This window comes from Nematolebias whitei, chromosome 21 (assembly GCF_014905685.2).
Source record: "Nematolebias whitei isolate Nwh7 chromosome 21, NemWhi1, whole genome shotgun sequence".
NCBI lineage: Eukaryota > Metazoa > Chordata > Actinopteri > Cyprinodontiformes > Rivulidae > Nematolebias > Nematolebias whitei.
The window spans coordinates 26,335,461-26,351,691 of NC_056518.1; the positions used below are offsets into that span (position 1 = coordinate 26,335,461).

Consider the following 16,231-nt stretch of genomic DNA (forward strand, 5'->3'; position numbering starts at 1 on the left):
TGTGTGTGTGTGTGTGTGTGTGTGTGTGTGTGTGTGTGTGTGTGTGTTTCTCCACACATCATTCACTGAAAACACAACACATTACATAACAAGGGCCTGTTTGATAACAGAGGAAAACCTTTCAGGTTGTTCTCCTCTGGAAGTCATCAATCCACCCTAAAATCACAGCAGTAAAACTTTTCCATCCTCTGAGAAAAAAAAAAAGACTCAGCATGCAGGAAGGAAACATTTAATCTGTCACTTTATTCAAGCGGGGAAACTGCCGCTCTAAAAAAAATGCTGAAACTCAGCAGAAATGTGACGGCAGAGACATAAAAACTTTGATAAAACCAAAACAGCCCAAATAAAAGTCATAATTAGACATACGTTTTTTTTTTGTGTGTGGGTGGTTTTTTGGCTCTGTGCTGTGATTCAGTTTCCCAGCAGCTGCAGCTTTTTGATGACCTCACTTCCTGTCAGCTCAGAGGTCATTTCCTCAACGTGAGAATGGGGACCACTGATTGATATGTGCCTAAAAACAAAAACCCTGAAATGAATCGTCTTTCCCATAATTCTTATCACGACCTGATCACACGTCCTGTTTCTGAAGCATGGGCAGGGATTTTTATTTTTTAGATTTTAAAGTGAACCTTTCAGAGACAGATGACAAAGGCGCAAAAGCAGCTGCTACTAAAAACGTCAAACATGACTTCATGTTAATCTGAGTATAAAATAAAATGCCTCCATTTTGATGCATGAACTGCATAAGAAGTGTAGAAAGAACCAAGAGCAACGGAAATGTCAAAGCCGCTGCCAGCGGCTCAATATGGTCACCACGGTAACCACGCAACTGTGTCCATCACTCCCTGAGGTTAATGAGAGACAGACAGAAACTGACAAAGTTAAGAAAAACAAACTGGATGTGTGAAAACTATGAGCCAGATCTTATAAATACTTGAGTAAAACCTGAATGTTTAGTTCTTTGCAGTGTTTTTATCTAGAAAATATGACAAGTAAAAAATAATAATAATAACTTCCATTATAAAAATAACTGAGTTTGGGTTTATGCTGTATTTTGGAGGGATTTGAGTGAAAACTAAGGACGATATCTGTGAGATAAACTTGATGAAAACATTAGAAATAGACTTTTTTTTTTAAATGTATGATTTGTGTATGTACTAAAAGAACTTTTGGGGATAAGAAGACTTGGATTGCGAAGGTTTAGAAAATTTTCTAAAGTTAGTTGTGATATTATTTACTTTCAGTTGGACACTCCCAAGGCCGAATCTCCAAAAATCATCAAACTTAAGCTGCGATTGTGTTAAAACTGCAGGGGTAAGAAAAATGCCAGTTCAAAAACGCAAAGTCCAACTTTCTGTGAGCCGTTTCAACTTTGGATGATGTTTCTGTGAGGGACTCCTGAACTACAGAGCTCCAAAGACGAGTTTTCTCACCAAACTGATCGCAATATCTCATTTGTGAATTAATACTTTGAATGTTTCATTTCAAAGCTGTGCACTGGGACAGGACAACAGAATACTAATGAGGGTGTTTATGCACCGACACCGTGAACTGACAGGTGATCCCTCCAGCTGCTGTGAGCGTTACCTTGGCGATTAACATCTGCTGCTGAGCCTCTATTTGTTGCTGTTGTCTTGTGGCCATTTCCTGGAGCTCGGAGAGGGTCAGCTCCACGCGGGGAACCTAAACACACAAAGAAACGTGTTTTCAGGACTGTTGGTGACACACGAGTATCACCTCACGCTTTGGGTGGCTCAGCAGCTTCTGCATCGACGTTACGAGGTTCCCAGCCGGCGGCCTCGGCACAGTGACAGAATTATAGTTTAGATTGTGGAATAACTGCGGTGATTTCATCTGTGCCGTTCATCACAGACACACCGCAGCTTCAGCAGCAGACAATCTAATCTCAGTTTTCAGTTAGTTTTACGACCAGACTGATTTTTTTGTCTAATTCAGGACAAACATTTTGAGGAACTCTGAGAGAGCTGAAGGTTTTGCAGCCCAACTACATCCTGTGATTGTCTGTGTTCACCCGTAGACGCACATCTATTCTCCGCTGGTGTGTTACATTCATTCAAAATACACAAGAAACCCAAACAATTCAACTAAAAACACCGCACAGCTGATTGTTAATGGCCGTAAACGAGAACAGTATAAATCAAAATACGCGAGCCTTGCGGCCAAGTGACAATACTGATTTTTGCCACATTGATTTGCGTTAAACAAGACTGCAAAGACACCATGTGGCAATCCTGGTAACTAAGAGCATACAATATTCCTAATCTACCTTTAAATCAAAGATTTCTAACAAGTATGTCTTTAGAAATAATTCTTGGTCCAGTTATGCTCTAAATTTTCTTTTGAAATCAACCATTTTGCTATGTTGGCTGCTGTAGCACTGGGAAATCCCTTCGTATAATGTTTGGCATCATTGCGAAGCTTGGGGATTCCCCTTTATATTAATATACCACTGGAAAAAAAAATCACTGTAATGCCATTTTGATTGGTGATATGTGCTGCTGATTATCCATGTTGCTGATCTCATGCTGCTGATTATTTCATGCTGCTGTATTAATTATTGTACTCATCTGCTCACACAGACTCATGTTTGTGCTGCTGTTGTTCGGCGTATTGTTTTGCACTATTAGTGTTAAGCGTATTTCTTAGTTTATATCTTAGATCCTTACTACTGTTTATTTTACAATTTATATTTTTGCTATCGTTGGATGTAACTGGGACCCTGTGTACACAATTTTGTTCCACCTCATGTACCACATGTGATGTGAATGACAATAAAGAACCTTGAACTTTGAAAATCCAAATGACATCACTCCGGACCAATGACATGTAAGTTTTCAAACCGGCACTCTTCTAAGCAAAACTAGCTCGATGCGAGGCGACAAATCACCAAATTTAAACATATTACAAACAAGTTTCAATGCTTCTGAGATGAAGAATTTAATAATAATGAAAACTCAATATCGAAACATTTTTCATTCTGACTTATTTTACCAGCACAAGTTACATATGATCAATTATATGAATGCAAAAGGCCCAGACAATAAAAACTTTATGCAAAACCTCCATGCTGCTCACTTTTATTTGTTCTGTTCAAATTCTGATTAGTTCAAAGAGACTATCAACAAATTAAATTAATGTCTTTGAAAACATTTTGAATTTTGTTAAAACTGTCAAAATAATCCTGACTTACCTCACAAAGACATTCATGTCGTTACTCAGGGAACGATCCATAATGCTGAACAGATGCTTTGTGTTTTGGGATTTCTTAAATAAGAAAATTTCTCTCACGGAGAGGAAACTGTTACGATATGCATCAGTGATTAATGACACTGATATGTGGTGCTATAGAAAGCACTAATGCCTTCAGGAGGACTTGTGTAATTCTTACAAACATAACGCTGATGTTGAGGGTTTTTACACATTGCAGACTCCATGTTTTAGACAGTGACATCACGCACATTACAGCCTGCCATTAGCTAACTGCTGACCTGAGGGATCCTGAACATCCTCATGTTGGTGCACATTTTAAAGAGCAGCCTCCCATCCATGTAAACAGGCCCCCTCTTGAAAAAAAAAAAAAAAACAGTGTGTGCTTGTTTTACTTGGACTGACTCTCAGACACTTACAGAAAAGAAACATCACCTTTAAGTGTTTCCCCTGATGAATAAACATGTGAGTCGTGTGAAACGTCGTGTGATTTCTGGAACATTTTCAACATGTTCATGTGATCACACGTGGGAAAAAAAGAGGTAACTTCCCAGGGGTAAGGGAAACCAACAACACTAACGGTGCAGAACGATCAAACTACAGGGCAGATTTCCAACAGCCCAGCGCCCGTCACAAAGTCAGCTCTGATATTTATTATCCACATAAATTTCCACCTGAGAGGCTGTGAGCTCAATGATCTTTGCGTTTTGCCTTGTTGCTCATGTATTTATAGGGGTTTAGCTTTCAGAATGTAAAATTCAAAGAAGTCAGCATTTAAATATTTGTTTCAGTATAAAGTTGTGTAATGATCATGAAGAGTAATGAAAGACATCCATGGCCAAATTTACCAAAGGTTTGTGTGGCCTTTTCAGGCTCAAACTAGGTTTCTGTGCATTTATCAAATTCACAAAGGTCTCACAAAGGGAGATGTGCGCCTCAAACTGTGCTGCCTTAGCGACCAGTGCAGTTTGTTCACATTTGAATGCGGTTTCACGTATTAATAAGGAGGAAAGCCCACCTGTATCTACGTATATAACTGGCAAGGATGAAAGCATTTGACATTCAAAGACCAGCACCATTTGTGACACACAGCCAGTGTAAAACATGTACCGCCACCTGAGAGCTGGTGGTAACCGTCTTAAAAGAAACAGAGAGGTGCAATCCTCTGTGCTGTTGGAATAGCAGGCATGCTAGGAAAAGTATAATTTATCCTCTCTTCCAGTGAGGAGGGTCAAATATTTTTAAATCTACAAAACTGTCCCAAAAAAAAGTGTGTAAAACTCAGCTTGTGCTGTTTAATTTCAGAGCGTAAAGCTTCATGATTATAAAATATTTTAACAGATACTTCACATACAGAGCTCATATTGTGAAAATATTATCGTAGCATCCCAACGTTCACTGCAGGTACACAAGCACAAGAACATGGAGTACCCCATAGTCAGGAAGAGGCATCAAGGACTCATTTTAACATTATTAGATGGCAAACATTGTCTTATAAATGTATAAATACCGTGCAGGTTCCTTCTTGAATAAGATGTTGGTTTTAAAAGCCCCTCTGTTCTCCATCTTCTAAGACCAACAAAACATTTTACTTTCTGTCACTTTTGTTTCTGTTGTGTTTGTAACAAAAATATCATCCAACAATGTTCAATCAGGTCATATGGACGGTTTGTTTTTTTGCTGAGATGTTTCGTCTTTCATCCAAAGGACTTCTTCAATCTGAGGAGCCACCAAACAAACTGAGTTCCACAAGCAACACACTCCCATTGTGGAAAAAAGATGTCCCCAGAGTGTTTGGACCCCATCTTATCACCAGCAAACTGTTTTTTTTTTTTTTTACATTATGGGAGTGTGTTGCTTGTGGGACTAAGTTTGTTTGGCGGCTCCTCAGATTGAAGAAGTCCTTTGGATGAAAGACGAAAAGTCTCAGCAAAAAAAAAAAAAAAGACCTGACTGAATGTTGGATTTTTACCTGGATTACTGAGCATGAACTTTGGTGAACAAAATATATTTAGATTACGGTGCAATATTAACAGAGTTCTGACACAAAAATAGTGCAAATCGTTCACACCTGCTGAACTGATGTATCTGTTTGCAGTTACATAATTATTTCCATTTGCTTTGGGAGGAAACATTACGATGCAGCAGATGGTGGATGCAAACCATCGTTTGGTTTGTATCCACCATCACCCAAAAAGTGGAGAGAAAAAACAACACATGCTGATTTTTAGTAAATCTGGGCCACATTTAGTTTAAAAATAAAAGAAAACAGCCTGGTGACGAGTCTGGGTGATGCATTACACAGAAAGGCTCAAAAACTAATGAGGAGCTTCTTAAAATCAAGGCCTCAGGGGTCGTTTTGACCCAAGGACAGCAGGAGGGTTAAAGGGGTGAGTAAATATTTTAAATACTACTGCGTGGGGCTTCAAATTAAGAGCCAGAGGGAAAGTCAAAATCAATGGGATTCAGCTTTTATTGTCGTCAGACTTTTCTTATTTATTTCTTGATACATTTATTTTATGTGGACTTTAGGCTACAGAGGCAGAAAACATGAAGTAGAATCTCTGCAGTGGTTACTTCAGATTGCTTAGTTTTCACATGTTCCTTCAGACTGACTTGAAGATGCTGCATATTTAAGCCTATTGTCTTTATATTTAATTTAAAAATACACAATACTGCTGGTAAATGAATAAGACTAAGCAAACCTTGGCTCCATCAACGACTAAGTAGCACTAATTATCTATTCAGTGAATAATTTTATCATTTATTACCATTCCAATCATTTTTAAAGCTTATTGAGACTTATTTTTAGGAATATCCCACCAAAAATATATGATAAATGATAACTTAGTGATTTAAATTTGATGAAGTTTATAGCCACTAAAATTTCCTGTCCCACCTCTGTGATGTTTTCAGTGACAACATGCATCCTACAGACACTAAAAAGTTAAAAATCCACCTGACTCCTGCTTTGGTCATGTATGAAGCGTGCTGCCCAACACGCTGGAGGACATGAGACAAGCTGGCGTTAAATCGGTGCTGTATTTACCTGCAGGCTGTCCCATGTGATCCTGCAGGAGCGGACTTTAATTTTGCTGCATTGTCCTTCAACTGTAAACTCCTGCACCAAATCCACCTCGTTCCACTCCATGACCGCAGCCTCGCAGAGATCCGCTGGACCTTCACGAGCCCGGAGAGGAAGACGATGCCGGGCGGCTGGAAGACTTTAAGAAGGGAGGGGGGATCAGAGCGATCCTTATCACAACTTTCCCTCCCGTCCGTCTGGTGATGTGCTGAGATTTACGACTCCGGCTCTTCACGACTCTCCAGCCCACACACTCCCCCCACCCCCCACCCGATGCTCTCCCTCTCATACAAACTTACTCATTCACTGAGATCTTGTATGATGAGAGTAAAAACCCTTAATGTGACTCTGCATTCAGGTAATACAGAGCACAGGCTTTTAAATGAGTAGAAAAAGACTAAAATAAAGTCATTATTTAATGATTTTTTTCATCTACTTTTCCTACTTCATCTCTCTTTCCCTCAGTCCTGTCATCCCCCTGCAGCTGGCTTTTTGCTGCAGCGACACCCCCTCTTCTCCCCCATTTCTCCCTCCTCGCACCTCCCTTTTTTCTTTCTACCACTTTCTCTCAGAAGTGAAATCACTGCACCACAGCCTGACGGGGCTCGAGCTGCTCTCAGCCCCTCCAGATGTGCATAACGAGAAGACGCCGGGAGACCCACGTTCCTGAAAGAGACCAGCAACGCTCCTGCATGTGGGCTCAGATATCAGCATCCTGCTGCGTCACATTTCATCCTGCTTCTCTCTACACACACAGACACATGGCATGTGACTGCTGCGTCACGTATTTCTCTCACACTAACGCACAACCAGGGCAAAACGCTGACATTAATTTCTGCCAGTGTTGCTGTTCTAGACAGGTCAGACTGTTGAGAGTAAACCTCACGAAAGAGATTTAAAACGTGTTTTGTGACTATAAAACATAGAAAAACTGCATATCAGGGACAGAGGTTGTTTAAAGTTGCAAAGATATATGTAAAAGTCACAAATGTTGGTAGCTAATAAACAAAAGAGGACAAAATATAAATCATCTCCAGAATTTAATCTACTAAAGTTCACTTGTTTTATGTTGAAATGTGAACTTCATTGCTAATTTCTCTCTTCACTTGTTTAAAAGCTTAATATAAAAGCAAATCCCATTTGAAACTGAAGTTAAGACGAAATACAAATTGTATTAAGGACAGCTTTTTCTCTTCTTCAGTTAGCATGCTGTCGGGTTGTTAAACAGGACGACAAAACACAATGTCTGCAGAGAGTCGCCAATAGAAGAACCATAAATATTTTGTGCTTAACGCACCATTATTTAACACACGAGGTTAAAATGCTGCGAATTATGATTTAAAGTCCGTTTATAGGTTAAGATCAAAACAGATCTGCATCTGCAAACTAATTTGGAGCCACTTTAAAATCAAATTCAAACCTCAAAAAACGAAAAAAGTTTGTTCAATCCATGACATGTGAAATAATACGTCAGATAAACTTCACTCCAGTTCTAATGTTTTAATAATATTAAAGAACTCGTAATGTGCTCAATAAAACATAGTTTTATTTTAGGCCTGTACTACACAAGTTATGTTTCTGATGCTGGTACTCCTCACCTCTTTAGATGTTGTGTTAGTGCTCCGGTATTCTTTGTTCTGTCAAAAAAAAGCCCCTTTGCAGATTTTATGCAAATGATTGGCGCGTTTTGTTTTCCTTTCTTGGCGACTGTTTCTTCCTGACTGTCAGCGTATATGAGCTTCTGTACAACACCCTGATGATTAAAGATGCAGCTTCATTCTAATTCTCCACTCTTAAAGCACATTTACGTACTATAAACAATTGTTTTGTTCTTGTTTCTACACTTGTGAACGCTACAAAAGAAGCTTTAAAGGTTATTAACTGTTGTTCCGTTTCGTCTCATACATTGAAGCAATTATGATGATGAAAATGTGTTTTGGATGCAGATTTAAGGTTTTGTCAATTTGCAAACTATAAGAAATGAAAAACACCAGACAGAATAAACTGAGAGAGGCAGCTCAACGTCTTACCGCCTTCTGTTGTAACTATAATCTGAAACACATGACTTATTAGTGATCAGATCTTCACATCTGCTGTGTGTCTCCAGTAAAAATATTCCTTGTGAGCTACAATAACAGCCTTCAGACATTTCTGATGCTTCAACTGGACAAAAGGAGAAAACTCCCATAACCCCCTGCTCCACACTACTGCAGGGAGGCCTGATGGTTATAAGCACCGTCCTCTAACTGACCGATTTAATCTTTGATCCTCACAGAAGACAGCCCGTCTATCAACGGCGTCCTCGGGCAAAACCAAGATGAAACAAAAAGAAACATCTCAGCCGAAAGTCTTCATTCATGCAAGCGAACTCATCGGGACTATCACGTGTCAAACGTAGTGTGTGAAGTCTGCCGACGTCTCTGAACTCAGACTACCACAAGTTTAAAGTGGTGACACAGTAACAGCGTTCATCTTAATCTAGAACAACACAAAAACTGACATATTCAAAAACAGACTTGTGGTCTTAATATGCTCTGCTGCGCTCTCACACGCAGCTGGAAGGAGTTGAGTTACAGTTAAAGGGTGTGTCAGAGAGGAATGACAGTCTGAAAAACATTTACATACATACACTACATCCGTCTACTACTATATATACTGTAAAAGTAATTGTACTACTAATTTACTTTGAACAAGTGGATCAAGTTGCACCGCTTGTATATAATCTTGTTTTATTTCCACGTAGACTTCCTGTTCGAAAGAGGTCAAACGTAAGCTGTGCAAGGTAGAAATATGGTGTCATTGATGGGACAAAATACCTCACAATATATTACGATGCACCATACCCCCACTTTATCAATAATATTGTTCATGCATGACAAATCCATTCAATTTCAAGTTCTTTTTTCAGACTGAAACATGAGTTTCAGCCAGTTTTTATAACTACTTTTTTTCCAGCTCGTTAAATCGTCCTTGTTTGTGTCTAGTGTTGCCGCAAAAAGCCATGAAGCAGAAACAGAAGGAAAAAAGTATACGTTTTTGAAAGTACTTTAATTAATTATTTGCTGAAAAGTCTAGATCAGGTTTGTTTCTACAAACGTAATAAAAACGCTGAAAAAGGTTTAGTTATATTTACATAAAAATTAATTTCCAATAGATTCTTTTGAGTACACCTTCTTCCTGCCGTTTACCGGCATAATTTTCTTATAAGCGACACCTACTGTTTGACAGGAGAACTGCAGCAGCGCCGCTATAAACAGCAACAAACACTGAAAGTGTGCTTCATCCTAATTGTTAACCAGGTCAGTAACATGCCCAAAACAGAAAAACAAGAAATCACATCACAACCTCAAAGGGCCTACACCCATAATTTGGGTCAGACGTGTTTTGGCAGCAGGATTAGGCAGGTGATTTCTGTGATAGTGCATGTGAAAAAATAGGTGGTTTTTTTTTTTATGTTAACGATCTATACAATATAAACTGCTCCAACATTAGTTGGTAAGGAATCTCTATTTTGACTTAAAAACAAAAATTCTTTAAAAAAAAAAGGAATAAGCTAAAATTCTAAACAAGTATTTAAAATATTAAAAATACCTTGTGAGTCAAATGGTTGATTTTTCTTGAATCTTCTAAGATGTTCACTCCTAGTATGAACATCAGACGTCTTAAAATGTTTCCACTTGTGAATAATCTTTCTTTGCAGAATGACGGGCTCCAAAAAATTACCTTTAACCTGTTCCCAGATTAATGACAGCAACAGTTCTCAAAAGTCACTGCGGACGTCTTTCCTCCTGGGCGTTGATGAAGATCAGTTAATGCATCTGAATTAGAGATGCACTGATTGCAGATTTTAATTGCAATTTAAAACCTGTTGATTCTGATCTCTGAGGTCTATAACTGACAGTTTAGAAAATACTTTGCTTCTTTTATGTCTCCTGTTTTTCACTGAATATCTATGAATTAAGTACTTTGTTTGTAAAAGTCTAAAAGCTTAGACTTATTGAAGTAAAATATGAAGTCTGTCATCGCAGTCGATCTGTGGAAACGCTCGACACCTGATGTAGGAAAAAAGTGAGAACTTTTGGATGTGATTACATGGTGCTGGATTCCCCACAGTCACAAAAATCTAAAGACACGTGGTTCAAACAAAAAAAAAATGGCCCCACCCGGCCAGTCTTCACATGATGTAAGCAACACTGTGTTCTTGTTCTGTAACACACAAAGTCTGATACTGGGGTGTAGTTTAAATCAAGAACAAAGTGAAATAAGAAAGTGACACAAAGCTATTTCTATGTTTAGTTCTTTCATTTTTTTCTGCTACTTTATTGTTTATAGTAAGTGAAAAGACAAAGAAGTGTGAAGTAAATAAACTTTTTGTTGCTTCCAACGCCCACATTATGAAAAAAATAAAATAAAAGTCTTAAACTCACCCCCGCGCTCCTCTGCTGCCTGTAAATCTTTGTTTAGTTGAACGAAAAAAGGTTCAGTCGAGAACGAAGAAAGACGTCGAGACAAGTGTAAAGAAGTGGACAAGGTGAGAGGAAGAGGAGACGAGGAAGGAGGAGGAGGAGCTGTGTGGCCAGCCAACAATCCTCTTAGCCTGGTTATGTCATGGGACCAAGCTAATCCTACCTTCACTGACTGACCAACACACACACTGGCTGACTAACAGTACCAATGCACACACACACGAGACTGGCTGAACGAGGCCTAACCACAGGCCTCATGTCTGGTCTGGGGTTAAATATGTGACTAGGATGCTTAAAAACAAATAAAAACAGTGAGGAGGTCAGCTGCTTTTTTTACAGTATGACTCAGTACTGTGCGAGTAAGAAAAACAAATCCTGGTTGGAATGAATAAACCTGCGCTGTTTGTTTGTTTCTGGAGGAGCAGGATAATCATCACCTTCACTAATCCCGTGATTTAATCTGCCAGTCGACACACAAACGGTGAAAATCTTGGGTTACACACAAACACTCATGTAGTCATAAAACTATTTTTAGGGTTTGAAAATAAACACCAAATGCTGAATGATTCCTGGAGCGATTTATGTTTGTGTCCATGTGTGTGTGTTTGTGTGTCTGTTAGCAAAATATCTCATGAACTGCTGAACAGACTTCAACGAAACTTTTAGACAGTGATCAACTGGTTGGCTTCTACAGCTATTTAGCTTTTGGAGTCAGCTTGGTTCAAGATGGTCGCCACAGCAAAGTGAACTTTTAAAACACAAAAATGGCAATAACTTAAGACAGCTTTAAAGATAATGCGCTCAAGTTTAGTGTGGTAGTAGCTGAGACTGATCCCCAAATTATAATCTGAGCACTGACTGATTGCACAACTGATTAACTTGTGAAGTCAACTCAATTCAAGATGGACGCCACAACTAAGTGACCTTACAAAAACGGCTTTACCCGAGTGACATTTTACAGATATTGAGGTAAAATCTGGTGTAGTAGTAGCTGAGAGTCATTCAAAACACATAGTTCAACTGCTAACAGATCGTGTAATATCACAACAAATATTGCATGATCTGTCATATTCTTTCAAAGAATGCTGAGCCTTCAATTTTTCATTAGCAACAAGATCTTTTAGCTTGTTTAAACTTTTTTATAGATGTCTGGAAACACTGCAAACATTTTAAAGGAGTATTTTAATCTTTTTGATTGAAAGCAAAACAAGGTCTTCATATAGCTACAATAAAACTCAAAGTTTACAGTCAAAACAAAGATTTATTCCTGTTGTTTTTGGGAGAACATTTCAAAAGGTGAACCTCACAGAGCCAAAGCTGCACATCCATGTTTCCAGAAACACAAATCAAGCACAGCAGTGTTTCAAAAAGCACAAGAAAACACACACAAGATGGTTGTAATACAATTTCGTTTTTGTTTTTAGTTCTGCTCTGCAGCCTCTCTGCCTTATTAATTATACTGTCAGAAAAGTTGTCTTTTCTTGAAATTACATCTTGTTCTTCATTAAGATCTTAAAAGTCTGGCTGAATCTGTACATTTTTTTTTACTGTAACTGGTAGTAGAAATATATTTGAGAATATTACTGACGTTTAAAAAAACATAAAAGCTTGGACTGACCTTATCACTGCCGCTCTCTGCTGCTTCTGTAGTCCAGCTCTGATCTGAAAGCTGCTGATTTCCTGAAAATGAAGAAGTGAGCAGGGATGGGAAATGTATTAAAGTGAATGCAGGCCTGTCGAGTCATGTGACCCGATAAAACGTGTGACCCGACACCGACAGGAAGAGGAGCATGGTTTTAATCAACTGTCCAGCCTTCCGTTTGAAAACACATCAAATATACTGCAAATAACTTGTTCAGTGAAAATATTGATTATAAAAGTCTTGGTTTTATTTTAGTTTTACAGCTGGCCTGTATACTTAATCATGTAGGGATTTCTATGAACGTTTTCATGCATTTATTATCAAAATATCTCATAATCCACCTGACGTAATTTGACGCAGATTCTCATCCCAGCCGCATCACACTCGACTGCGAACCGCTCCGGTGATAACTAATAGAACCACATCATCCGCAAATAGCAGAGATGAAAATGACAGTCAATTTCCAAATACTGAGCTGAAACTTGGTGTGGTAGTAGCTGAAAGTCGTTCACAACACATACTCATATATCTTGATATCAAGGTTTGACTGCTATCTATCATTGTCAGCATAAAATCATCTTGGAGTAAACTCTGGGTGATGAAGTTCTGCGACTCCTCAGCTCTGCATTGTTTAACGAGCAGCAGAGTTTAAGATGAAAAGCGCAGCAGCTCATTATTTTAGTCTTCTTTGTATCAGGTCAACGTGACGCCACTACAGCCGTGCGTTGGTTTTAAACCAAGACTTAGCAGCTCAATTACTCTGCACTGACTGGAGGGGAAACTTGGAGCTGCATAGGATTAGCTCAGATTCAAACTGTCTGGTCAGGGTAGATTTAAAATGCTATTTATAGTTGGCACAATAGAGCGAAGAATACAGAGACAAAAACAATGTGTGTCATTAAAACTGCTTTCTATTACAAGTTTGAGATATTTTAAATGATAAAAAGTGAAACAAAGCAGGAACCAAACAGGGAGTGATGTATGATTAACTGAGGAGGGTGTCTGTCCCATCCTGGTGAGAACAGTTTGCTCTCCACTAAAAAACTCGTAATCTGAGCAGTCGTGCAGATTTTTTCTGCAGGAGGAAAGCGGTGCCTCTGTGTGGGAGGTGCAGACCTCGTCAGTAAGTCACAGAAGGCACATATCCTGGTAAATTAGCACGAGGAGGTAATATTTTATAATGATCTGGTCCACAGAGAATAAATTACTGCTTTAATAAGACGTTTCATGAAATTTAGATAAGAAGCCAAATATAAGCTAGCAGGTAAAGAGCAGGAAGCTTCAGGGTGATGCATTAGCCAGCCTGTCAGACGTTAAGATATCACATGCAGTTTAAAAACACATCCATACTTCAGAGGCAGGGGAACCCGAGCGAGAGGAGCTGTCTCTCTTCTCCCCACTGCAGGCGACAAAATGAGCTGCTGCGCTTTTCATCTTATTCCAGCTCACGTTAAAGCTATTACAGAGCTGCAGGCAAATGATGTGAGACTGCATCTAAGATCTGTTTACTGTCAGCTGAACGTTTGATGGGAATGAGGACACGCGCGCGGCGCAACTTCAGGACTGGTTTAGATGCAGACAAAAAGATGATAAAGCTCAAGTTAATGCATTAATTAATCCCAAACAGTTCATTGAAACATGATGATGATGAGAGTCTAATGAATGATAATTGTGTTTTAACGACTGATGCGCAAGAAGGAACGCAGCAGCAGGTGGTGAGCTTTTCCCACCCCCACACGGAGCAGATCGATCATTGGCTCCAACAGGGACAGATATCCCACAATTCACTGCCTTTCGGTTCAAGTTCTTCAATTAAATGAAATAAAGTAATTTATCAAGCTCAGTGTCACTAATGCACTCTTTTAGTTAAGTAGTATAAAACAAATATTGTGACTTATACGCTTGTAGCTCCGCCCAATCTGCCTTATTATGTAACTGTAAGCGTCTTATCAGGCTAATTACTGTCCGAGTCACTGACCTAACTTCTACACCTCACACTGGATTGGTGGGTTTTGTTTTTCTTTCCCCACCGTCTCTTTAAAGCCAACCTTCAGATCTGTTTCTCTGGTTTTCGAGGTTTCGTCAGATCGACATGAACGTGTTTGGTTTTGGGTGTACCTTGTGGCCAGGCGGGGCAGTGTCTGAGGTAGAAGCTGACCTCCGGCCTCCTGGCTCCCCACTGCTGCAGGAGATCCATCAGCAGCACCTCCTGAGGGAGAGCACGCTCTGAAAAAGGACGCAGAGGAAGATGATGTTAGATAACTGACATTAAATAACGTCACATCACTGTGGTGCGTTCAAGGACAGGGATATGTCTAGGGATACATGATATTGGATTTTTGGCCAATATCCGATATGCCGATATGTTAAATTTAGCCGATAACCGATACAAATACCCATACTTCTTTTCCTAGAACTACTTACAGAGACTTCGTAGCTTTCTCTGTTGTGGGATTAAAATTCTACATTATTCTGCATGGTCTTTGTCAATTTGGCCTGCTACCAAATGCAGATGCTAAAAAGGGGGCTGAAAATGATGTAACACTTCAACTTGGATTATGTTTAATGTCAAATTTATTCATGACATTTATTCTCTCTAACACAATGACAACACTTGAACAGTGCACATTTGTAAATTTTCACAAATCTAATCTCGACGGCGTGCGTGATGTCACAACGCTGTGCTAGCGCTGCAGGCATCCTTGTCACTGTCATGCAAAAACAGCACCTTTTATATCGGTGAGTTATTTTGATGGAATGGACAATGTTCAATATTTAATTTTTTTGCTAATATCGGCCGATACCATGCTGATAATATTGTGCATCCCTAGATATGTCATTAATAAATCAATGTCTTTAGTTTGTCTCGTTATTCTTTGTTAATCAGTACTTTTTTCTTAACCCTCCTGCTGCCCTTGGGTTAAAATGACCCACAAGGACTCATTGTTAAAGACCAAAGCGTCATGGGTCATTTCACCCTAAGGGCAGCATGGGATACTTTTCAAAGTCATGTAGCTACTTGATGGTTTTAGTATTTTCTGACTAATTAAATCTAACAGCGGTGTGGCTAAAAACATTTTAAAAACAAGCAAAAATATCACCTACACCTTTGTATAAAGTGATACATTAAAACATATGAGCACAACAAAACAAGAAATATAAGGAAATTCAATGTCAAGAAAATTACAAGACGTAATATAGTATACTCTTAGAATATCATTCTTTGAGGGTCAATCTATAGTAAAAAATGTAAACAGCACCTGGTTCTTAATTAAAAAACATCTGCAACACATTTTTTTATCTAAAAATCACAACTGGCAACTTTTTGACCGATTGACGTAAAAACCGCCACATCTTTGTTCAGAACAGAAGAGAAAAGCTAAAGTTCATGGGGTGACAGCAGCCATATTTTCATGGTAAAATGTTTTAGTCTATCATTCAGACAAAATTAGTGCATCTCGCCATGAACACACCGACCAGGAAACCTTTAGTACCCTTAAGGCTTGACCTCTCATCACAAGGCAGCCTTAATATGTTCCACCAACAATGAGACACATTAGAGACGCTCAGTCTCACCAGTGGTTTGCACAAACACACTGCGCTGTTAGTAGATGCTGTATGCGTGCATGAATGTGGGCCAAGTTTTAAATGAGACGGTCTCTATGCGTCTGCGGGAGATGGACCGGTCTATTCAAGCTTACGGTGTTACACAATAAACAGGAGGCACTCCGTCCCATATTGATTCTACTAGCTGTAGCTGCACCGTGGATCTGACTGTTTATAATTAGCTTCCAGGCCAGTTCACACTGT

At 39.1% G+C, this 16,231-nt stretch overlaps 1 protein-coding gene across 1 annotated transcript in view; it reads right to left on the minus strand.

The window, feature by feature from the left end:
• The window catches only part of LOC119427710 (apoptosis-stimulating of p53 protein 1), a 41,560-nt gene that overhangs the window by 13,265 nt on the left and 12,064 nt on the right, over nucleotides 1-16,231 (minus strand). Inside the window, exons 3-5 of the mRNA XM_037695346.1 lie at nucleotides 14,540-14,647; nucleotides 12,398-12,459; nucleotides 1,588-1,683 (exon numbers count right to left, since the gene is read on the minus strand). Coding sequence (XP_037551274.1) covers nucleotides 1,588-1,683; nucleotides 12,398-12,459; nucleotides 14,540-14,647 — 266 coding nt within the window. The remainder of the gene's footprint in view (nucleotides 1-1,587; nucleotides 1,684-12,397; nucleotides 12,460-14,539; nucleotides 14,648-16,231) is intronic.